Source organism: Strigops habroptila, chromosome 20 (assembly GCF_004027225.2).
Source record: "Strigops habroptila isolate Jane chromosome 20, bStrHab1.2.pri, whole genome shotgun sequence".
NCBI classification, from domain to species: Eukaryota; Metazoa; Chordata; class Aves; order Psittaciformes; family Psittacidae; genus Strigops; species Strigops habroptila.
This window is the reverse complement of record NC_044296.2, coordinates 2,627,735-2,645,409: the sequence shown is the minus strand read 5'-3', so window position 1 is coordinate 2,645,409 and position 17,675 is coordinate 2,627,735. Positions and strand designations below refer to the sequence as shown.

General features: G+C 52.5%; 1 protein-coding gene across 5 annotated transcripts; it reads left to right on the top strand.

Annotated features, from left to right (window-relative positions):
• The first annotated feature begins 970 nt into the window (after window positions 1–970).
• On the top strand, window positions 971–17,234 carry MOB3A (MOB kinase activator 3A). 5 transcript variants are annotated; one of them, XM_030509519.1, is made up of 5 exons: window positions 4,058–6,636; window positions 6,848–6,895; window positions 12,078–12,633; window positions 14,727–14,929; window positions 15,910–17,234. In XM_030509519.1, the coding sequence occupies exons 3-5, from the start codon at window positions 12,216–12,218 to the stop codon at window positions 15,937–15,939; spliced, it is 651 nt and encodes a 216-aa protein (XP_030365379.1). In that variant the 5' UTR covers window positions 4,058–6,636; window positions 6,848–6,895; window positions 12,078–12,215; the 3' UTR covers window positions 15,940–17,234. The 5 variants fall into 5 exon arrangements, with proteins under 5 accessions (XP_030365377.1, XP_030365379.1, XP_030365380.1 ...); XM_030509517.1 differs by lacking the exons at window positions 4,058–6,636; window positions 6,848–6,895 and adding an exon at window positions 971–1,107; XM_030509520.1 differs by lacking the exon at window positions 6,848–6,895.
• Window positions 17,235–17,675: the final 441 nt, after the last annotated feature.

Sequence of the window (17,675 nt, the reverse complement as noted above, 5' to 3'; positions counted from 1 at the left end):
GAGGAGCTTTAACATCCCTTCCGACACAAACAATTCTGTGATTATATTGTCCTGGGTCCCCAGTGTCTCATCGGGGACTGATCCCAGACCTGCAGGAAGTGCAGGAGAGAAGGAGCCTGGAGGGAGGGAGAGGGGAACAGCTCCACCAGCTACACATCGCTCTTGTGCTGTTGCCCCAGCGCTGGATGCAGGACTGCAGGGGGGGTCTCCCAGAGCGCAGCAGGGGAGAGGGGACACGTGTAACTTTTGCTTCAGATTTCTGAGCGTTTCTGCCTTTCCCAAGCCTTTTGTCGCGCTCTTCTCTCCCACCATGTTAAAAACCGAGGGAAGGTGTCCCCTGGCGCTGCTCCTCTGGCTCAGCAGGAAGTCGAATTCCAGCAAGGGCCTGAGCAGGACACAGGGCACGGGCTGGAGCATCCCTGAGCTGGGGAATGGCCCCTTCCCCCTGCTCCAGGAAAAAGACATGATGAAGAGATGAAATAAAAGAATAAAAACAGAATAACATGGATGATATTAAAAATTAATATAAAAATGGAATTTTAAAAAGAAAATATAATTAATTAAACCAATAAATAAAATAGAATTAAATAAAACGAGTAAAATAAAAGAAATAGAAGATAATAAAGTACAATAAAAGGAAATATATAAGAAAGAAGAAATAGAATAAGAGAAAATAAGGTAGAATACAAGAAAATAATATAAATTCGAATAAAAGAGTAAAAGTAGAATACAAGAAAATCGCACAAAAGAGAATAGACTAAAAGATAATAACGGAAAATAATACAATAAATGGCAATAAAATAGTATTATAAAAGAAAATACAGTAAAATAAACTGGAATGCGGTAAAACAACACAGGCAGCTCCCCCCCCATCCGCGCGGCCCCGCTTCCTGCCCCGCCTCCCCCCCTCCCCCTTCCCCGCGGGAGCAGCCGGTGGCGCGGACGCGCGGCCCCTTTAAGAGGAAGTAGTGCCGGCCCCCGGCTGCCGCGCGCGGAGAGGGGCCGCGCGCAGGGTACCGAGTGGTGCGCGCGGGGGGGGGGGCGGGTGCTGCGGCCGCACGAGGGGAGACGCTTCCGCGCCGGCACCGCTGAGCTGCGACCGGGCAGGTACGGCGGGGGGGGGGGGGAGCGGGGCGCGGCGGGGCAGGGCCCGAGGCCGGCTCGGGGGTCCCACGCGGGGCGCGGTGCCCGGCGCTGCCCGTGCTCCCGGGGCCCCCGCAGGGTCACACCGCGCGGGCCCGGCCGTGAGGGGAACCTGTTGGTCCGGGGCCGCGGAGCCCCGCCGGGCTTTTCATTTTAACTCTTTGCACCGTTTCCTTGGCGAAGGCGGCGGCTCCGGGTGCGCTGCCCTCGCCGAGCCGCGGCCCGTGCGGAGCCCCTTCCGCGGCCCCCGGGAGGTTCCGCTGCGTTACCGTGTCCTGCAGCAAGAACGTCTCCAAGTGCGACTTGGGTTTTATTCCACCCGTTTCCCCCAGCCCTTCTCTGGCCACGCGTATAAATGCTTCTATTGGAGGTAAAGGCAAAGTCCTGAACTTCAAACTTCTTCATCTCTTTAGTGCCTGGGGAGAAGGGGAATTCTTCGCCTTTTTCTGACTCGTGGTGAGCTGCGGCTCGGCTCATGAGGGAGAACTTGTGATGCTTAAAGGCAAATCCTGCTCCGCTTCTGCCTCTTGCTGTGAGCACAGGGATGCGGGTCCTACAGGAGCTGCAGTGCAATAACCTCAGCTCCTTCAGGGAAAGCTGTTCCTGTGTGTGGGCAGGACAGGCAGAGGGGAGCCCGCTCCTCGAATCCTGTGTTCAGTTCTGGGCCCCTCACTGCAAGAGAGACATTGAGGTGCTGGAGCGGGGCCAGAGAAGGGCACCGGAGCTGGTGCAAGGCCTGGAGCACAAGTGCGATGAGGAACGGCTGAGGGACCTGGGGGGTTTAGTCTGGAGAAGAGAAGGCTCAGGGGGGACCTTCTCGCTCTCTGCAACTGCCTGACAGGAGGCTGGAGCCAGGAGGGGGCTGGTCTCTGCTCCCAAGGAACAAGGGATGGGACAAGAGGAAACAGCCTCAAGCTGCACCAGGGCAGGTTTAGATGGAGCTGAGGAACAATTCCTTCCCCAAAGGGTGCTCAGGCATTGGAACAGGCTGCCCAGGGCAGTGCTGGAGTCACCATCCCTGCAAGTGTTCACACCCCGTGTAGCCGAGGCCTCAGTGCCATGGGTTAGTGGTGGCCTTGGCAGTGCTGGGGAATGGTTGGACTTGGTGGTCTCGAAGGTCTTTTCCAACCTGGTTGATTCTATGATTCTATGAAAAGAAAGGGCAGGAAGTCCTCCAGAGAGAGGGATGTGAAGTTGTCCAGCACACAGTGCAGATGTTTGGAAATAGCATCTCTGTTGTTGGCTCTGGTTCTGGTGAAAGGCAAGATCCTCTTCTCCTGGTGCTTGGAGGTGGGGAGCAGCCACACTTTCTCAACTTCCATCTTTTTCCGGTCTGGAAGTCCTCCCCAAGTTGCAGGGCAGAGGGGATTTCTGTTGGGAGATGTGGAATTTCCCCAGCCACCTGTTTATCACAGTCCCCAAGGGCTTCGTCCTTGCACTCTGCTTCCTTTCCAAGCTTTAGGCTCACATCCAACTCTGTGTTTATCTACTGTCACTCCTTGGACTGTATATTCCACATTTCAGATTCACTTTCTGCCTTAGTCACGTACTTGTGAACTTGGGCAGGAAGGCGAGCTTGTAACCTCATAAAATCCCCAGAAAGGGAGGAGAGGCGTGCTGGGAGCTCATGGAGCTTGGTGCTGTCATAGCTCATGGTTTACGCTGAGGAGCTGAGTCCCTGGAGCAGGAAGTGGTTCCCTGTGCCCGGCTCACCTTTCAGGATCTGGGATGCTCTTTTGGACACGTTACTTGGGGTTGTGCCGTCGTCACTAGAGGACACGGGCTCTCCTGCTCCGCTGAGGCCTGGGGAGCTTGAAGCGAACTCAGCATCTTGAGCAAGGTCCTCATGGCTTCAGCTCTGCTCTAGTGTGGGAGCTGTTTGCCACATGCTTCCTTGTCCACACTTGGCTCTAACGTGGCTCTTTGGTTGTTGGGGTGTGAAGTACCCCCTGAATTGAAGCAGTGCGACTTAGCCCATGTGTTGAGGTGGGACTGTGCTGATGGTACCCCTCTGGGTACCACCCGTGTCCTGTAGCTCGTGCTGCTGGGCCAGGGATCTCTATGGACACAGTGTCCATAAGGACACACAAAGGAGAAGTGTTTCCCTTGTCAGCAGGGAAGGTGTGTGGGGTCAGAGAAGAGAGATTACAGACCCAAACCAAGCGTGTGCACAGCGATCGAGCCTGGGGAAAGAGTTGCCTTCATCTCCTGAGTTTTAATTTATAAGACAGGAAAGTATTTTGTGAGCCATAAATGCTGCTATAAGTGGATCCATAGCTGGCTTTGAGGGAGCTTTAACAGCTTATCTTCAGAAATAAGTAATATCCACCTAATGCTTTCAATAAAGAGTACACCTGAGGCCGTGTCTTTAGCCTCCCTTTTCCAGATGCCCCTGGGAGGCAGAGTTACCTGTGACTCCTGTGTTAAGAGTGCTGCTTGCCTCCCTCTGGAGCTGGGCTTGTGCTAAAAACTGGCTGAATTGTTACTCTGAGCACATGAAGCAGAGGGGAGGAATGGAGGCAGGGGAGGAATGGAGGCAGCGAAGGTCTGAAAACAAACCACTTGTGCAAGTGTGCAAAGCCTGTGCAAAAAAATCCATCACACCGCAGCAGCTTGGGCTGCTCCAGAAGAGCCTGAGTGAAGGTTCCATGTGCTTGGCTTTGTTGGTGTTGAGTCAATTTAAACTAGAAGAGGGAAGATTGAGATGAGCTCTGAGGCAGAAGCTCTTCCCTGTGAGGGTGCTGAGGCGCTGGCACAGGGTGCCCAGAGAAGCTGTGGCTGCCCCATCCCTGGCAGTGTTCAAGGCCAGGTTGGACACAGGGGCTTGGAGCAACCTGCTCTAGTGGAAGGTGTCCCTGCCCATGGCAGGGGGTTGGAACTGGATGAGCTTTAAGGTCCCTTCCAACCAATTCCATGAATTAGAAGAGGCAAAAATGATGCTGCTGGGTGCTGTGTGTCCTGGGAACCGTCTGGGTTTGGGTGAATCACGGCCCATGCGCTGGCTCCGAGGGAGCCCATGGAACAGAAAATGAGGTAGAGCCATCCAAAACATCCCTCTTTGAATCAGGAGCCAAGTCAGGCCCATGGCTGCACTGAAAGGCACTGTAACATTTACTTCATCTTAACTGCAGGCTTCTCTCGGGGCTGCTGTCTGGGCCTTTGGGGTTTTTAGTTTCTTCTTTCTCTTCTTGCTGTGTAGCAGGAGGTCTTATGATGTGGTTAGTCTTGAGGTGATATTTAGCTTCACATCAGTGGGCTTATTCCTTGCCTGGAGACATGCAAATGTGTCAGGTTACTGACATATCTCCTTGTGAAGGGGAAGAGCAAGCCTCACGGGCATCTGCTTTCAGCAAGAAACAATACTGCTTTTCTTCTGAAAGCATAACATTAACATGGGGAGAAGAGGTATTTGTGGTGGGATTAGCCCTGCTGAAGGAAGGGTTGACCAGCTCGTGCTCTGGCTCAGTCCGGGGGTGAAGGAGCTCATAGACCCAGCACCTCCTGTGACCTCCAGCCTGTAGCCATGCTCTGAAAGTAGTGTGTTTGCTGCAGGCAGAATTCATCCTCCAAACCTGTGTTACCTTTACTTGGGTGGGGGCAGATCCCAGAGTTAGAGCAGATGAAACTGGTGCTGGTTCAAAAACATCCCTGCCCAGTGAGGGCAATAACACGGAGCCTGCAAAAGTGGGAAGAAACGACATGGTCTGGTGTGAGGTGTCCCTGCGCATGGCAGGGGGTTGGAATTGGATGATCTTAAGGTCCTTTCCAACCCGGACCAGTCTGTGATTCTGTAAAACAGCTTGGACTCACAAATACCACACTGCCCCTTACGTACCCAGGCTGGAGGGCAGAGAATGGTCTTCCTGAAGGAGCAGGCTGCAAAACACAGCCTCTGAGACCTCAGAAAGACAGAGCTGCTCCCAGCGTGCCACCACCGCGCTGCTTTGTCCTGGGAATACTTCTCTGTGCAGTTTAACCTGGAGTCTGACCCCACTTGTCACTGAAGGCAGCTCTGCCTCCTCATGCAGTCACCGCAGTGAGCCCCGTCTGTGGGAACCCGCCAACAGAGCTGCAGCTCTGACACTGCAGTGGGTGCAGATGTCACCTCAGAGGCAAGGCACTGGCTGTAAGGCCCTGAGCTGTCCCTGCCACTCTGCAGGCATTACTAGGCTCTCAAATGGAGGCTTTTAAACTACAGCATCTGCCGTCTGAGCTTCCCCTTTGGGGAAGAGAAAGCAGGAGGGGTGATGACCTCTTCCAAAAGTTACTTTCTTGTGCGGTGTTTTCACCCTCTGTGGCTGTGGGGAGGGTGTCCACATCAGGCCGGGGGGGGACAACCCACACTGGAAATACACTCTTGTGTGTAGAGTTTGGAGAGGATTCAGCCTCCCCTGCCCCCTGCCAGAAAGGGTTACCCAGCCCCTCAGTACCCCCATGATGTCCCTCCTGTCATCTTCCATGGTCTGGATCTAAATCCTGAGCTCAGAGGGGAGCACTAAACTGCCTGCTCCTCATCCTGCTTGTGTGGTGGAGAGGTGCCTCTTGCTGCATCTCGCTTGCAGGCAGTCCCTCCGCTGCCTGATGGGCTCTGCCAGAGCTGCTGCACTGGGGTCTTCTAACCCAGAATGGCTTCATTTAACAGGGCTTTTCCCTTTATTATATAAACTAACCTGACTTTAAAACTGGTCTGAACGCCTTTTAGGGGAAAAACAGGATACCAATTAAAGCCCAGTATAACTATTTTTTGGTCTTTTATTATGCTGCTGCCTTTTCTTATGCATATGGAGACGCAGATAGGCTCTGGTTTGTATGGCTTAGAGGCATGTAAAGTGACTGTCCTGCTCCTAAGGAAGTGATGTGGTCTCTGTACAGTTTCTTACTTGAGAATTTCCAACTTGTGCAGCTCATTTAAATTTCAGGGGGTGGGGGGTGGCTGGTGACCAACAGGACGTTCTTAGAACTGACAGTTGTGGTGCAATATAAAGGGCTCTTTGTTTGCCTAAACCTTGGGAATTCAGCATTTGAAATGTGTGTTTCTGAGGGGCTCTGTGAAGTTTTTTGCAGAGGCTGCTGATAAAACAGCTTCCAAAAGAAAAATGTGGATATTGTCCTGCAGAGCAGCAGAAGGAACTGGCCCGGCCTGGGGCTGTAGGTGCAGCAGGGACGGATCCGCTCCCTGCTCCCTCTCCTTTAACTTCAGAGCAGCCAGGAGCAAGCATGGAGAAGGAAACAAAAAGGCGATGCTGGGGGTGACACCAGGCAGCTTGTGGCTCTCCTTGTCCAGCAGCGTGGAGCAATCTTGCAGGAGAAAAGACAGAAAGAGCACGAAAGAGCTTGTGGAGGGGAATGATCAGCTTTTGGGAAAACACTGGCAGCTCCCTGGGCTGGACTCGGTGCCAGACAGGAAGCCGGTGACGTGGAAGTGTCTCGCCGGGATCATGAATGACCGGGCGTGCGCGCTCAGCCTCCGCTCCGTGCCCTGCCCTGGCTGAGGTAAGCACAGCAACAGACCTTTGTGCCTCCTATCATGAAACAATTCCAGAGAGCAGCCAAAGGCCTCATCCCGTGGAGGTGAGCTGCCTGGGTGTTGCCAGACTGGCTCCAAAGGCACAGAACCTGCCTGCCATTTGTGCCGCTCCAGCCCTGCTCGCCGTAACTGCTCTGATCCATGCTGTCCGTATTAAAATCTCTCCTTTGATCATAGAAAACCAGGATCAGCTCATCAGAAACAGCACAGAACGGCTGTGAGAAGGTATTTGTGAAAGGAGGGTGGGGAATTATGGAAAAAAATGCATGTGTGTCCATCTTTGCTGGTTTTTTTCTGTTTCGAAGCCACTTCTCGGGTGCGCTCTGTACATTTGTTTTTTTTCTTGAAGCACTCGATGCAGCTGCTTTTGTGGCTGCTTTAGCAAACTGGCGTGGGTGGGTTTGTGTCCTGTATTGGAAACTCTGGCCTGAGTGATGGTGTTAGCGGTGAGTAAGGACACTGAAAACTGCTTGGGGGGGGAGGTGGAGGCTTGTTGCTCCCTTTTCCCTTCGGTGGGGATAGGGTGGCTGCACGGGCTCGTCTTCAAGGGCTGCAATTAGAAGCAGGAGGTTTGGACTGGGCTTGGTGCGAGCGCTGAGCAGCAGCCCCATGTTGGTATCATCTCGCCGGGCACCAGCGTGGCTTCCCTAAAAGGGAACTAGAGACACCAATTCTCTGGAGAGCTGCGTTGCTCGCTGGGGTTTGCTCAAGGGCTTTCTGAGCAGCGCGGCGGCAGGATGTGAGCCCGGCGCTGGGGTCACTGGGAGGGAAGTGGCTTGTGTCTGACCCCTCCCCAGCCTGCAGGAGCCTTCGGATTGCAGCCGCCCGGGAAACGGGACTTGGGGTATTTTCCCTCTGCTGAAAAAGGAAGCTCTTTGCCTCCGTGCCTACGAGCACAAGTTGCAGAGACAGGCTGAGCAATTACAAGAGTCATCTGCCGGGGCTTGAAGCGCAGGTAGGAGCTTGCTGTCGTGCTGGTTTTGGTCCCTGGCTGATGTTCAACCCCTGCACGGTGTTAGTGGTGAAGGGAGCGATGGGTGTTGTTCAGGCAGGCTCTGACGGAGCAGTCATGGGACTCCTGGAAGAGGATTTCGAGCCGTCCTGCTGCTGCCGGGGGGGCAGGATCCGGTGGGAATGCTGCTCGCTCCTGGAAAGCCTCGGGACGGCTGCAGCGGGTTGCAAGGGGAGAGGCAGTTCCAGGGGTTTTAGAAGAGGTGACTGTCTTTTGTTTTTTCATACCCTCTCTCTGCACGTAAAAGTAACCAAGAGACGGGGAACTGACTGCTTGGGCTTCCTCTACCCAGAGCTTGGTTTAACATGAGCCTAGCTTGGATCTGCCATTCCCAGCTAGGGAAGAGCAGCAGAGGGTGATACCCGCAGCCCTGCCCTGGCTTGCCATCAGCAGAAAACAGCTTTGGGACTGGAGATGGGAGAGCCCAGAGTTAGGGGAGAAAGCAAGTTTTGGGGGGAGAGAAGAGAGGACCAGGCCTAGACACCCTGCCTGGGCTGGCAAGTTTTCTCCTTAACCAGCATAATTCCAAGCCATTCCTTGGTGTACTTAGGAATAGTGGGAAGCTGGAGGCTTGTTTGTGTTCCAGACAGCTACAGCGTGGGGCTTTCTGTGCTGGTTGTGAGCTCGGAGGGGTGGCCAAGGTGCTCCTGGAGCACCGGTGACGTGTGCTATAATCTTGGCTGGCTGGAGGGGAGGAGTAAACAGAATGTGCTGCAGGTTGGTTTGGGGGGGGATTCTTCTGTTTTATCTCATCTTTGAAGCTTGCAAATACCACTCAGGTGCCTTGCATGTCCCATTTCCTAATTGTTCCTAACCTTTCCTTTCTCTTCTGTGCAAAGGCAGCATCCCAATGCTGCCCAAGCTGTGACTCCTGCCTGTGGAAGTAGGTGTTGTACGTGTGATATCATCTTCGAGCAATGTCAGGGATGCTTTTGGTCTCTGTGTCTTTTTTTTTCCCTTTCTCTTTTCCTAGAGCTAAATGTTTCTTTTAGCTCAGTTGCAGTCACAAACCATAATTAAATAGGCTGCATCTGCTTGAAGTCTCAGCTACTCATTTTGCTAATGCCTTCAGACAGATGCTGAATCGTCTGTGAGACAATTGCTGCTGTGCCGAGCTCCCCACTTCTCATGGGTGATGCCTCTGTAGAAAGAGGAAGTTGTTTGTAGGGTGAATACAGCCTCGGTACCAAATAAACCCTATTCAAAGTCCCTCCGCCCTGCTCAAGTGACAATTTCTTCTGCAAAATGGTCAGTGTTTGCTTCTTGATGGGCAGTCACGGGCCAGCACTGATGTGAGTGTGGTCACTGCAATCAGACAGATGTTACAGGAAATAGGTAGGAACAGTCATACCACACCGAGGATGCTGCAGGAGCTGTGTGCAGGGCGATGCTCCTGCTCCTTGATGCCTTCTGGTTTTGAAAGGACATTTCTCCATCTCCAGCATCAGGAAACCATCACGTGTGAGTGTTCCCTGGGACTGATTTCCTGCTGGAACTGGCTGCAGACTCAGCACCTGCTCTCCACATTGCTGGTGGCTTGAGGCTGATCTGCCCTTTGCTCCGGACGTGGCACCGTGGCTGGGTGGGTGCAGTCTCCGGGTGCTTCCTCCCCACTGGGTGCTGCAGGATGTGGTGAGGCTGTGACACAGCTCCGGGTAACCAGAGCTGCTGTCTGTGCTCAGATGTCCCTCTGTGCAGTTCGTTACTTCCTCTAACCATGTCTGTGGTGTGACCAAACACCTCCTAAAGACACGTTATGGGCGGGGGGGTGTCTTTTTTTTTTCCAGCCACTAGTGGTGTCCCTCAGGGCTCGGTGTTAGGGTCAGTGTTGTTTGATAATCTTTATTGATGATCTGGATGAGGGAATCGAGGGCACCCTCAGTAAATTTGCAGGCCACACCAAGCTGGCTGGGAGTGTTTATCTGCTGGAGGATAGAAAGGCTCTACAGAGGGATCTGTACAGGCTGGACCCATGGGCTGTGGCCAGTGGGATGAGGTTCAACAAGGCAAAGTGCTGGGTCCTGCATTTGGGCCACAACAACCCCCTGCAATGCTCCAGGCTTGGGGAAGAGTGACTGGAAAGCTGCTCATGGAAAAGGACCTGGGGGTGCTGATTGATGGATCTGAACATGAGCAGCTTGTGCCCAGGCAGCCAAGAAGCCACCAGCATCCTGGCCTGGATCAGAAATAGCATAGCCAGGGCCAGGGCAGTGACTGTCCCCCTGCACTGGGCACTGGTGGGGCTGCGCCTCAAATCCTGTGTCAGTTCTGGGCCCCTCACTGCAAGAGAGACATTGAGGTGCTGGAGCGGGGCCAGAGAAGGGCACCGGAGCTGGTGCAGGGCCTGGAGCACAAGTGTGATGAGGAACGGCTGAGGGACCTGGGGGGTTCAGTCTGGAGAAGAGAAGGCTCAGGGGGGACCTTCTCGCTCTCTGCAACTGCCTGACAGGAGGCTGGAGCCAGGAGGGGGCTGGTCTCTGCTCCCAAGGAACAAGGGATGGGACAAGAGGAAACGGCCTCAAGCTGCACCAGGGCAGGTTTAGATGGAGCTGAGGAACAATTCCTTCCCCAGAGGGTGCTCAGGCATCGGAACAGGCTGCCCAGGGCAGGGCTGGAGTCACCGGCCCTGCAAGTGTTCACACACTGTGTAGACGAGGCCTCAGTGCCATGGGTTAGTGGTGGCCTTGGCAGTGCTGGGGAATGGTTGATGGTCTTGAAGGTCTTTTCCAACCCAGCTGATTCTGTGATTCTATGATTTTTCTTCTTTCTTTGACTCTCACACAGCAGCTTAGGGGGCCGCAGCACTTCTGGGCACAGTGGAACCATGTGTGCAGTGAATTCACCTTCCTGCCTAAGGTGGATCTCACTGAGCCACATTAAAATGCTTTTTCAGTTTCTCCCAATGCATGTTGTGGCCCATGTTGCAACAGGAGGTTGGATCTCTCCGCTCCTCCACAGAAGAGGTGACTGAGCCCGTTCCCACGGGAAAAGCAGCGCTAGGAAATGTTGAGTCTGGTCCTAGTGGGACAAACTGAAGTGGTCTGGGTTTTCTGCCTTGTTCTGTGAAAACAAGAGGCCTTGGTTTAAGTCTTTTTAATCTTTCTCCAGAGAAGAGATGCTGATTAGCACTGCACAGCATCTGTTAGAGATGGGCTGAACTGTGGCAGCTGTAATGTTGACCTTGAATTTGGAATTTTCTTGCCAACATCTGAGGAAACTATTTACATATTTGAACAAACTATAGCTTCATAGAAATCAAAGTAGATTTCTGCTTGGTGAAAGGGATTCGTTTGCTTGCTTGCTTATAAAATCATGGAAACTCTTATTTGCCAGATTCCATAAGGCATCAGCTTTATTTAATTTCTGTTACTTTGCTTATTTCTCTGCCCAGCACATGTAAAATAATATTCTTGGTATACATAGTTTTCTGCCTTAAGCTTCCATCAAAGAGCAGCTTGACACAAATTATACAAGGGGATGGATGTGGGAACAAAGGAGGTATAATTAGCTACAGATAAACAGAGCTGTGTTTCTCGTCAGCATCCTTTCAGATCTTAACTTGTGTCTCACCCTCTTGGAGCTAATTCTTTTCCACAGACTGAAAGAGGAAGGCAAGCTTTCAACCAGCTTTCAACCAGCTTTCAACCAGCCTTCACCTTGAAGTGAGCTCAACTGAAATGAAAAGTGTGTTTCTGGTCTGCCTGCACCTGGATAAGAGGCTGTGGCTGCTCTTAGAGCTTGTGTTATTTCAGGATATTCTCTTTCCGGGTGCCTGAGCTGCGACTTCTTCTTCCTCTTCTTCTTTTTCTTGTTCCCCTCCACCCTTTCATGTCCTGTCTTTAGCACCACGACAGCACACACATCTCCTGCTCAAGCAGCTGTTTTGTTGGAGTACGTCTGTCAACAGATCTGAACTTCATTTGGGTTGCCATAATCTTGTCTTTTAAGTGGGCTTGTTTCCAAAGGGGGGGAGGCAGAGGTGAAAAATCTGATCCAGGAAAAACCTAACTTGTTTTACCCTTCTTAACTCTTCGGTGTATTGGAGCTGAGTAGGTGTTGGAGTTTCTCCTTGCTTCTGTGGGGTTTGGGTCTCAGTGGGGCAAACTGCAGCCACAGCTCTTCCCTATGGGGCTGGTTTCCTCATCCCCACACGGAGCGTGTGGGGAGACCTTGCAGGGGTGACTCTTGGCACCTCTGATGGCCGAGCTGCTGCTCTGCTGCAAGCCGGGCTCTAAAGAGAAGGGGGAGGAAAGAAACCTGGCATTGGCTTCCCCCCCTTCTCGGATGTGGGGCGAGGGCCCAGATGGTATCCCAGATCTCTGCCTATGGGATTTACACAAGGTTTCCTGTTGAGAGAGCTGCTTCTAATCGCTGCCCTTCTGTGCTGGGTTGCAGATCAGGACCACATGAACGGAGGAAGGTTTCTGTGAAGATCAGAGTCGCCCCAGCCCTGCCCCGGGAAGTGGCCCAGCAGCGCTGCATCTCTGCCTGTCATCACTACGGACCTGGAAAAGAAAGAAGAAGAGAAGAAAAATGTCCCATGCTTTAAAGCAAGTGTTCAATAAAGACAAAACCTTCCGGCCCAAGCGCAAGTTTGAGCCGGGGACTCAGCGGTTTGAGCTGCACAAGAAGGCTCAAGCCTCCCTCAATGCTGGCCTGGACTTGAAAGTTGCTGTCCAGCTGCCACCAGGAGAGGAGCAGAACGACTGGGTGGCCGTGCACGTGGTGGACTTCTTCAATCGCATCAACCTGATCTACGGCACCATCAGTGACTATTGCACAGAGCAGTCCTGCCCTGTCATGTCGGGGGGACCCAAGTACGAGTACCGGTGGCAGGACGAGCACAAGTACCGGAAACCCACAGCCCTGTCTGCTCCCCAGTACATGAACCTCCTGATGGACTGGATTGAGGTACAGATCAACAACGAGGACATCTTTCCCACTAATGTCGGTGAGTTCAGTTCCAGTTGTGGCTGGGAGGAGGGAGGTTGGTGCAGAGCCTTCTCCTTTGAGCCCTCGGGTCCCCTTTCTAGAATCATAGAATCACAAAATGGTTTGGGTTGGAAGGGACCTTAAAGCTCATCCAGTTCCAACCCCCTGCCACGGGCACGGACACCTTCCACTAGAGCAGGTTGCTCCAAGCCCTGTCCAACCCGTCCAGGAGATCTGTTCCAGGAGATGCTGTTGCACAGGCCAGCCTTGTAGCAGAGCTATTTCCTCTTGTGCTGCTCAGAGCCTCGCAGTGTGGTGAGCTCTTCTGAGCACTCAAGAAACTTCAGAGCTCTTCTGGAGCGCTAAAACACCCAGAGCTGTATCAGATCACATTTGGAGCCATGGATACCTCAAGTAAAGCCAAGCTGTGCCTAAGCAGTGAAAACAAGAGGCTGCTCTTAGAACAGTCAGTCTCTGCCATGACTGCTGAGCAGCTGACGCTGGCCGTGGTCTCCTGAAGGCCAGCTCTGTCAGAGCTGATTGCCAGGTCGGGTTCCACGCGCGTGCTCTGCGTCGGCTGGGTGATGGTGGCCACGTTTCCATAATTAGGCTCTTTGTCATTACAGGCTGGCGGTCGCTGACTCTGCCCTTTCAAGCTCCGTGCTTCCTGGCGTGTGCTCGGCTGTTGGTTGCAGCTGGGGGGATGCTGACACGTGCATGGAGGGAGGGGCAGTGTTTCATCTATTGCCAGGGTGATGGAAATGAGAATTTGGCCTAAGACTGCATATCCAAACGCAGCTTTGTGTGCTGGCTTTGGGACAAAGAGGGTTGGGGGTTCTGTTTATTTTGTGCTGAGTAAGATGGAAGAATTCAATATCTAAAGCAGTAAGTAAATATGATTCATCCCATTCAGAGCTCCCATCTTCTGGGATGCAAAAGACAAGATGCAGCAGAGCTCCCTCCCTCCTGCCCCAGCGTTTATCCCATGGAAGCTGTGATGGGATGCAGTTGGTCTCTATTTGTGACATGTCTGCCACACAAGTATCCACAGGGCTCTTCCACCCGTGCCAAAACACTGCTTAAAGCTGGTGTTGAGCAGGCAGAGAGGGGAGTAAGGCCACAAACAGTCCTTCAGACAGCTGAGACACCAAAATCCTCCCCCCTGTTCCTCCTGTTGCCCAAACAACTGCTGCGTTGCCTTTAGCTAGGACTCTCCTGCGAGGCTCTCTGGGGACAACAAGCAGGGTGTTTGTTCTGCTCAGGGAAGCAAGACAAGTTTCCGACAGCAGGAGGGTTGTGGTTTGGAGGGGTTTTTTACTGTAATTGTTGTCAGCTCAGTTTTTACCAGATTTCTCACCCTTAGCGCCAACTGAAATGCTGCAGCTTTTGCAGAGCACTGAAAGGGTTTCACTAATCCTTGTTCCTCCAGAAACAACCTGTGTGAACTTTAAACTAAAGACTATTGCACTGAGATGGCTGGTTGGCTCCACTGCAGGGCCCTGGCTAAACAAATCCCAAAGGACTGATCCTTCAAAGAGACCTTAACATCTTTAATTTTTAACCAAAGAGCTAAAGACGCATCAAAAAAAGAGAGAACTGTGGGGAGTTAATGTCACCGACTCTTTCTTCTGGGAAGTTGTTTGGCCCTATCTAGTATTTTGTGCTCTTTATATAAACATGAGAAAGAGGAGTAGAAGCAAACTCTATCGGACTGAAGCAGCTGCTGGGAATCTGGGAATCTCCAAGGCCAGTTTCTTACAGCACTCAATCACTTAAGAAATCTGTGCTTTGAAAAACCTGATCCAAGGCAAAAGGAGAGGGGAACTGGGAATTCATAGCATCCCAGACTGGTCTGGGTTGGAAAGGACCTTAAAGCTAATCCAGTTCCGACCCCCCTGCCATGGGCAGGGACACCTTCCACTAGACCAGGCTGCTTCAACCTGGCCTTGGACACTGCCAGGGATGGGGCAGCCACAGCTTCCTTGGGCTGTTCCAGTGCCAGGGACAGAAGCCCTTTTGTCTCAATCTCTCCGTTGTATCAATTTATTTTAGCCCTAAAGAACCAGTTTTAACTTGACTGAAAGTTTCTCCTGGTCATGTCTTCCCTCCCAGGTACTCCCTTCCCCAAGAACTTCCTCCCAGTGGTGAAGAAAATTCTCTCCAGGCTCTTCCGGGTCTTTGTCCATGTCTACATCCACCATTTCGACAGGATCACCCAGATGGGGTCGGAAGCCCACGTGAACACCTGCTACAAGCACTTTTACTACTTTGTGAAAGAGTTCAATCTGATAGACACCAAGGAGCTGGAACCACTGGTGAGTGTCTGGGTGGGCTCAGGGTACACGTTGGTCTGTTGGGGTATGGGGCAGTGCAGAAGGGCTGGGCTGGGGATGGAGGGGTCACAGAGGTCTCCAGACCTTCAAAGGTCCCTTCCAACCCATACTTGTTCTATGATTCTATATGAGGGGTGATGGTTTGAAACTAAACAAGGGGACATTCAAGCTGGTTGTGAGGAAAAAATTCTTTACCATGAGGGTGGTAAAACACTGGCACAGTGTTTTACCCAGCCCACAGAGGTGGTGGATTCACCATCCCTGGAGACATTCAAGACCAGGTCGGATGTGGTTCTGGGCAGCCTGATCGAGTTGAAGATGTCCCTGCTCATTGCAGGGTTGGTCTAGATAAGCTTTGAAGGTCCCTTCAAACCAAAACGATTCTATGATTCCACCTTCTCAAAACTGGTTACCCAAATTCAGGCCATCAGTTGGCCTTGCTGCTTGGCCATCAGGAAACTGGGAGTCAGGATGTGCAGCCGCAGCTCAGCAGGGTATGGGATGAGAGAAGTTGACTTGTTCTCCAGCAACCTCCTTGCGTTTCTAGCAGCTGGCTTGCCTTATTTGTGTGAGCCTGGCACTGTTGGCCATCCGGGACATGGATGTGCTTCTTTCCCTGTGCTTACCTCCCATGCTGAACCAAAAGCAAGGGCAACACCGCCACCTTCATAAGGAGTCTGGAGGATGGAGGACATGACCTGGTAGACCCAGGAGGTGCTGATGGTGTTTCCAAAGCTGTTAGCAACAGAGCAAACCTGCAGAGCCACTGGGCAGTGGAAGGGTGTCCTGTGGTGCCGGGGAATGGGAGTGGTGGGGGGAACGCAGACCTGCCCAAACTGGAGCTCTTGGGAACAGTGTCACCGCGTGGCTGACTAAACAAAGGTGAGGTTTTGTCATCCACACCCTCCCTGTCAATCTGGATCTTCCTTCATGGTCCCTTGTCTTTTCTGTCCCTTTGACAGAAGGAAATGACCTCCCGGATGTGCCACTGAGCTCAGACATTCCTGCTCCCGCCTCGGCCTCTCGCGAGGACTCTGAGTCCCACTCCTGCATGGGAGACGTGATTCAAGGGGAGAACAGAGACATTTTGTTAACAAATCTATATATTTTTAATGAGTTTCAATGTCAAACTGTGATACTGCAGGAATATTTTTTTAAAGATGCTCTAGATAAACTAGTTTTTTATAGTAATTTCTATTAAAAAAAAAAAAAGAAAATATTTGGGGCCACTTGATGGAAATGCTCACTGTTGGAGGAGGGAAGAGCCACCCTCAGCTGCCTCCTCCCCATGCCCTCATGCAGCAGCACCACGTGAGCCGAGCCAGATGCTTCAGATAGAGCCGTGTCCTGTAGCTGGTGCTGCCATGGAAGCGGTACTTCCCTCCAGACACCCAATTCCCACCCATGAATGGTGTCTGTGGTGTGGACGTGGATCCCCTGGGGTGCTGTTTGGTTCCAGCACCTCTTCCACTGGCTGTGAGTCCAGTTTTTGGACAGAGCTGCTTTTGTAATCACCCTCCACTTGGCATCCTGTCCCCAAGGCTTGGCCCTCCTTCCTTTCCCTCAGTTGGGTTTGGGTTTCTTCCATGGCAAGACCAGTGCTGCCGCTGCTATTGTTAATCTGCTGTTGCATCTTACAGCAGCTCTGAGCTGAGCTTCTCCCCATGCCCAGCCCAGCAGAGGGATCCAGGCTGGCAGCCTCAGGCCAAGCAGACCTGTGCCTCGTGGGGCTGAGCAGAGGGAAGGCGCTGGGACAGGCATGGGGAAGTCTTCTTCTCAAATACGTGCATTTACCATCTCCCTGCGGTACGCTGACCCTGCCGAGAAGGAACTGAGCTGCTCGCCCCCCGGCCTCAGTGCCTGCACATGGGCCATTTTCTGCTTCCCATTAGGGTACGGAGCCTTGTCCCTCTTCCCGAGCAGCACGTCCCCACTCAGCTGCACACATCTCCTAACCAAAGTCTCTGGTGTGCAGTCAGAGGCCACCAGCCTTGCCTGCTGCTTGCACAAGCTGCTCTGCTGCGTGAGGAGAGCTTGGCAGTGCCCCCGAGGTAGGTAGGTTGCTCCACCTAGCATTTTGGGGGGAGTGGGTGACCAGGGTTTACAGGAAGAGAAAGGGTTTCTATGACCAGTGACCAAACTGTACCACTAACCACTTCTTCCTTACAAAGTTTTTCTGTGTCCTGGAATCTCTGTACATACGTGACTATCATTAGGACACTCATACAAATACCACTATAGTTGTCTGAAATGGAACCAATAAATTATGTTGTATTTACGTATCCCATTGCTGGATGTCTTGTGATAACTCGTTCGTCAGAGGCTTTCTATCAGCAGAACAAACACAGGGTGCTTGGACTCCTCAGGAAGTACTGGAGAGCTGTTTCCTACAGTTCCTAAAAGCTCCTGGCTGTGTGCTCCTGGCTCGGCTGCACTAAGGTTTGATTCCTCCTGCTGTCAAGGTGCCAGATCTGGGCTGCTCCGAGCCCCACGCGTGTTCCCAGGGCTGTGGGGCAGAGCAGGCGGGTGCTGGAGCTCAGCCACTGGGCCAGGCTTGTCCTGACTTGTCTCTGCAGTGTCCCTGGACCCAATGGCTGAGCTGTTCTGTTTTCCCAGCTCTAAAACTTGGGTGGCTGTGGGCAGGGGAGGTGAATTTGAGCTCACCAGCATGCTGATGGGCTGTTTGAAAGAGCCCTGGGCAGAGCTGTCTTGGTCAAAGTGCTGCATT